The sequence below is a fragment of the Neophocaena asiaeorientalis genome, unplaced genomic scaffold (assembly GCF_003031525.2).
Source record: "Neophocaena asiaeorientalis asiaeorientalis breed wild unplaced genomic scaffold, Neophocaena_asiaeorientalis_V1.1 scaffold678, whole genome shotgun sequence".
Taxonomy (NCBI): Eukaryota; Metazoa; Chordata; class Mammalia; order Artiodactyla; family Phocoenidae; genus Neophocaena; species Neophocaena asiaeorientalis.
The window spans coordinates 1,026,727-1,033,381 of record NW_020175038.1 but is presented as its reverse complement, the minus strand read 5'-3'; the positions used below and the strand labels follow the sequence as shown (position 1 = coordinate 1,033,381).

Genomic DNA, 6,655 nt, shown 5'->3' with positions numbered 1-6,655 from the left:
TCTCTTTCAGACGACGTGTCTCGCTTAGGCGCCTTTCCAAAATCACGGTATGTGATTGGTGAGATTGGAGGAGATGGATGGTCCTGATTGGTAAGTTGGACCTCGAACCAGGCTTGCGCCCCTAGGATCGGGCGAGGAGTGGGTGGGATTTGAAATTGAATCCCCCGTTTCATTGGTGAAAAGAAAACGAACCAGGAACTATTAGGAAGCGTAATTGGCTGTTGCCAGGAGCCTCCGCTGGCCTTATGGGCCCGGGTTACGGAAGCCGGGGAGGACTGAGCGTGAGGTCTACCTGCAGGAAGTTGGCAACGGAAACCGGGATAGCGGTAGAGAAGAGGTACCTCAGGCCCAATGGCGACTGTGGAAGCAAGTGGCAGCGATGGGAAAGGGCGAGGGGTCGAGACTTCCGTCACGTATTACCGATTGGAGGAGGTGGCGAAACGCAACTCCCCGAAGGAGATTTGGCTGGTGATCCACGGGCGAGTCTACGATGTCACCCGCTTCCTTAACGAGGTGGGGCCCGGGTGGTGGGCGGCCCCTGGGAGCTGCAGCGGCGAGGGTGGTCGGGCCCGGAAACGCTGCTAGGGTGTGTATGGGAGGGAAGTGAGGCCTGGCTGAGGGCGAAGAGGCGTACGGAAGGGAATACGACACTCTGAGACGGAGATTGGGGGGCCTTAGGTGTGCATGCATTTCCAGCCGTCACTAAACTCTCGTGCCTTGAGTCACATATTGAGCACTTACGACGTGCTTGGCTAAACTCTGAGTCACCATTATGCCCACTTTACGGAAAGGGAAACTGAGACTCAGGGTCTCTCACCTAACAACCTAGAGCCATTCGAACCCAGGTCTGAAAGCTCCAAACCTCTGCTCTTTCCACTATGCCTTCTGAAGTAATATCATTTTTTGCTTTTCATTTTTTTGAGAAGCTGAGATGCCTCCTCCTTTCCCCCCATTATGCTGCCTTTCTTTTATCTATTTTGAGTTGACCTTGAGTCCAGAGGTTATGAGTTGATTTTTTTTTTTTTTTTTGGCCATTGACTCAGGTTTTGTCCCCCTCTTTTGTAAAATCAAGCCTGTTTTATTAGGGTTTTTTTTTTTTTTTTTGTATTAGGTTTTACAAGTTCTCAAGACCCTGGTACAACTGAGTGATTTTTTTTTGTTTTGTTTTCAAGGAAACAGACTTTCAATTTGTTTAACTCTGTTGAGGTGTAATTTACATACAATAAATTGTGCTTATTTAAAATGTACAGTTTGATGAGTTTTGCCAAATGTATTCACCCATGTAATCACAACTTCAATTAAGAGTGTTTTCATCACCCTAAAAAGTTCCCTCTTGCTTTTTTGCAGTCATTCCCCTCACTCCCAATCCCTGAGGGTTTAGGATATTTTAAATGCTTATTTATTTATTTATGGTGTGTATTATTTTATTTTCAGTAATAGATTAATAATCTTGTGGTTAATTCCTTGTAAATTCTTGTATAATATAATCCTGCTATAACTGAGAAAAAGTTTCATTTCGCTTCATTCTCTTTCTGGAGCAAATGTACCAGCAAAATTTGTTTTCTACTAATTTGGGGCTTACAGGATAAAGCTCTACATCCTGATTCATAAATCTATAAAAACTTTTAAAACGTAAAATTTCCCAAAAAGAATATTGTTTTATTTTAGTATTACTTTTTTAAATAAATTTTTTAAAAAATTTATTTATTTTTGGCTGTGTTGGGCCTTTGTTGCTGTTCGCGGGCCTTCTCTAGTTGAGGGGAGCGGGGGCTACTCTTCCTTGCGGTGCATGGGCTTCTCATTGTGGTGGCTTCTCTTGCTGCGGAGCACAGGCTCTAGGCGTGTGGACTTCAGTAGTTGTGGCTTGTGGGCTCTAGAGAACAGGTTCAGTAGTTGTGGCGCTCAGGCTTAGTTGCTCCACAGCACGTGGGATCTTCCCCGACCAGGGCTCAAACCTGTGTTCCCTGCATTGGCCGGCGGGTTCTTAACCACTGCGCCACCAGGGAAGTCCCTTTTTTTTTGGTCCCCCTTTGTTTTTTTTTAAGGACATTGTTTTAAATAAATCTTTCTAGTGGCCAATAAGTTAACATCTTAGAATTTAGTAGCTTCTTGTATTTGTAGGCTGTATGGCATTTATGCTTTTAAAAGTGCTTTCCCGTTATATCAGCCTCAAATTAGCTAGTTGAAAGTGAGTTGGATAGTAGTGAGCCTTATTTTAACAGGGATATAAGAAACAGGTTCAGAGAGATTTTGGTCAGACAGTTGATTAGTGGCAGGGTGTGCTTTAGATAAATACCTTGGTTTCTCTTGTCTATACAGTATTACTTTGGAATTCTAGATTTAGCTATGTCGTTTGATGTATGCCTCATAATAAGTTTCAAGTGTGGCTTGTAGCATGCCTGGTAAAGCATAGTTCATAATGGGCCAGTAATGTTTTTCATTTGTGGTTTCATTTCCCCCCCAGTTTCTTCTTGATTGATTCAGAATAGATAATGAACTTGGAAGGAACACTCAGTGCGTGTAGTGGACATGAGTTTAATCTTTAATAGTGGTTCCCAGCCTGGTTTACCACATGCTGATGGAGCCAGAGACATCACAGGTGTGCCAGGGGCAGCCCTTCAAGCTTGAGTTGCCAATCTTTACCTGTAGTTAGCCATTCTAACTTACCTGTTCCAGCATCTCTGTCCCTGTGTTCTTCTTCACTCCAAGTCTAGTCATTCATTCACTTACTCATTCAAATATTTATCAAGTGTCTACTAAGTGCCAGATACTGTTCTAGGTGCTGAGGATGCAGCAGCAGAGAGTTAAGCATTTATGCCCTCGTGGAGATTACCATCTATGGGAAGCAGAAAATAAGCAGAGTAAATAACTAAAATTTATGCTATGTTAAGTGCTAAGGAGAAAAATAAAGCAGGGAAGAGGTCTGTGGACATGTATGGGGTGAGGGCGTGAAGATGAGGGGTTGAAATTTCAGGTATGATGGCCAGAAATAGCTTGATTAAGAAGATGACTAGAGTAAAGGCCTTCTGTTAAGGGAGCTGGCCATGTGGATATCTGCAGGAAGAGCTTTCCTGGCAGAGGGAGCAAGTTCAAAGGCCTTGAGGTGTAAGTATATCTAGTGTGTTTGACGAACAGTGAGGGAGGTTATGGTAGCCGGAGAGTATTAGATGAGGTCAGTATGATCAAGGAGGGGACAGGTCAAGTACAGCTATTGTGAACCTCTGTTTAGAAAGAAAATCATATAAAAATGGTTACAATATCTTATGACATTGACTAGAACATATCAAAGTGCATCTCTCTTAGCAAGGGTAAGTATGATTTTGTAAACCTTTGTTCACAAAGCATGTTTTTGTGAACCTTTGTTTCAGTTAATATTCTTGTTTTCTTACTGTATCACAAGTGAGAGAAGTTTGGAAGCCATTGTTTTATGTATAATTAACCATTTCTGAAATGAGTAACTTAACACATAGTGCTGTTTTAAAGCTTTCTATGTATTTTTTAGTGACTGTTGGCATAAGTGGGAATACTAGGTTGGAGGGAAAAACAATACAGAAGGGAAGAAAGTAAAACTCTTTAAACCCCAAGAATTTGTTTGAATCCTTCTACATCGTCCACGCATATACCAATGTATACAGATATGTATAAGTAGAAATGGAATCCTAGTATTCCTTAATTGAATTATAGTGTCTATTAATTGATTTGGTTTAATAGTAATAGTATTTCTTGGGTGCTTATTATTCTGGTGGCTTACATGTAATTTCTTTTTTAACCCTCCTAACAACCCATTTTAGAGATTAGAAAGCTGAGGAGCAGAGAAATAACTTTCACAAAGTCATAATGTTAAGTGGTACAGGTGGAGTTTGAACTCAGGCAGTCTGACCAGATAACCTATGCCCACTACATTAGGATTTGCCTCAATTTTTTTTATGGCTATAGAGTATGGAATTAGGTCTGTTTTACAACCACCTTCTTCCACATCTTAGATATAATTTGGAAGGATTGGGAATGTGATAGAGGGAAGTTAGAATTAGTACCTTTTTTCTGGAACCCAGGTAATTTTTTCATTTTTTGAATAGGTCATACGGGTACATTGTGAAAAGCCTTCCTCCCATCTGCCCAGTTCGACCTCCTCCTAAAGTTAGCTACTGCTGTTTGTGAATCCTTCCAGAGTTTTGTTTTGCATGTACAAGCAAAAGTGAATGTAGTTCCTCCCACTCTTTTTTTTTTCACCCATAAGGTAACAGCATATAATACCTGCTGAAATATGCCTTGCTTTTTTCATGTAACTATATCTCAGGAGTCTTTCCATATCCATACCTGGAATACTTCTTTATTCTTCATAGAATTTGTTGGACTGATTATAATTTGTTTAAGCAGTCTCATATTTATAAACATTTAGGTTGTTAGTAATATTTTGCCATCTAAGTTTTTCCCCTGCCTAAGTCAACTCTATTGAGATCTAATGTACATACAATAAAATGTATAGATTTTATATGTGGAGTTCAGTGAGCTTTGAAAAATGTCTCATCTGTGTAATCACCATCACAATCACTGTATAGAACATTTCTACCATCTATGTTCCCGTACAACCACTGATTTGATTTCTAACACTGCAGACCCGTATGTGTTCTTATTTGTCTAACATCTTTCGCTTAACATATCTGTGAGATTCATCTATATTTTTTCTGTGTATCTGCAATTTATTCCTATTTAGTGCTTCTTATTTCATTGTAACCATACTAAAATTTAGCTATTTGCCTGTTGATTGACACTTGGGTTGTTTCCAATTTTGGGCTATTATGAATAAACCTGCTTTGTACTTTTACGTGCAAATCTTTGTGTGGACATATATTTTCATTCCTCTTGGGTAAATAGCTAGGAGTGAGATTGCTGGGTCATATTTTTTGTTTTTGTCTTTGTTTTACTTTTTAAGCAACTGCCAGACCTTTTCCCAGTCGCACCAGCAACACATTAGTTTTCCAGTTTCTCCACATCCTCATTGACAAGTTTTGTCAGTGATTTACTTTTAACCACTCTAATGGGTGTGTGCTGATATATAATAATGGTTTTAACTTACATTTGCCTGATGACTAATGATGTTGAGTATCTTCATGGGCTAATTGGCCATTTGCATGTCTTGTAAAGTGTCTGTTCAGTCTTGCTCATTTTTAATTGGTTTGTTCTCTTATTGACTTGAAAGCAGTCCTTATATATTTTGGATGCAAGTCCTTTCAGAAATATGTATTGCGAGTATTTTCTCACAGTCTGTATTTTGCCTTTACATTTTCTTAAGTGTCTTTTGAAGAGAATTTTGGTGATATACACACACACACATATATATATATATACACACATACATACATATATACACACATATTTGGCGATACATATATATATATATATATATAAAACACATTTTAATGGCTGGATGTGGGCTTTGGGGTTCAAGAGTCTTATTCAGTTTCCTACTTTACCGTAACCTTGGGCAGTTGTGCTCTGTAAAGGCCTTTTTCCATCTCCTCAAGGGAGATAATAGTACCTACTTCACAGGGTGGTTGTTGAGACAATTGATTTAGGTAATTCATATAAAGACTTATCATGGTACCTGGCATAAAGAGTTCAGTAAGTGTTAGTGGTTATTTTTATTAATAATAAAAAAATATATTGTTTCCTGTAGCATCTTTTGAGTGCTTACTAACTAGCGCATGCTCTGAAGATTTAAAGGTGAATTAGATGCTTTGGACTTGCTGGGAAGATGAGATCTGTGTACAAGCAATTGTCGTGTAAGGTAGAGTGGTCTTGCCTTTGGAAAGATGGAGAATGCAGGCTCTGTTTGGTGCCACCCTAGGGTACCCCTTGAAAGCTTCAGTGTCTGACTAATAACAATTCTTACTGGATTTCTCCAAGCCTGGTCAAAAGAAAGTGCAATTTGATCGTTATCTAGCTTGTGGAATTACCAAATCTGTAGAAAGTATGCTTTCTTTCCTTGAACGGTCTCAAGTGGTTGGTCCTAGGGAAGGCTAGAAAGAAGATGAGGCAAAATTTAAACTCCAGCACTGTCTAGGTGAGCTGCCTTGATCACAAATCGACTTTGGTTTATTTATTCGTGCAGCATACATGCCAGAGAGGGAGAGAGGGCAGATGGGAGGGAAGGAGGGCAGAGGGAGTGACCTCTAGATCTCACTATGTTCCAGGTTCTATGCTATGTTCAGGAATACAGCCATGAATAAGACAACCATGGTCCCTGTTCTTAGGGAGTTTATAGTCTAGTGGAGGAAGAAAGACATTAAATAAATAATTGCAACTGTGATAGTACCATGAAGATGCCTAAGGAATTGTGAGAATCTGTAGCAGTGGTACCTAGTACAGTGGGGATAAGGGTATGTAATCTGGTGGGAATAAGTTATGTTCAGATCTGCAGACCTGAAATTCAGACCGTGAGCAATTGTGACTGCCAGGGTTACACCATTTCTGGCAGCCATCAAGTTAACCTCTCCTAGGTGACACCCCTGCCTTACTAGGTTCTTTCTAATCCAAATGCAAATACCTATGGACCTGCACCATTTCCTGCTGTTCAACACCCAGGTCTATTATCTTTTTCTGAGTTGTCAGACCGTTTTTTAGGAAGTAGTTTTTGTCCTCTCCAAAACTTTAA

At 39.9% G+C, this 6,655-nt stretch overlaps 1 protein-coding gene across 1 annotated transcript in view; it reads left to right on the top strand.

The window, feature by feature from the left end:
• The first annotated feature begins 256 nt into the window (after positions 1 to 256).
• CYB5B (cytochrome b5 type B) overlaps positions 257 to 6,655 on the top strand; it is a 29,793-nt gene continuing 23,394 nt past the window's right edge. The window contains exon 1 of the mRNA XM_024763093.1: positions 257 to 513. Within this exon, the coding sequence (XP_024618861.1) occupies positions 352 to 513 (162 nt within the window). The 5' untranslated portion in view covers positions 257 to 351. The remainder of the gene's footprint in view (positions 514 to 6,655) is intronic.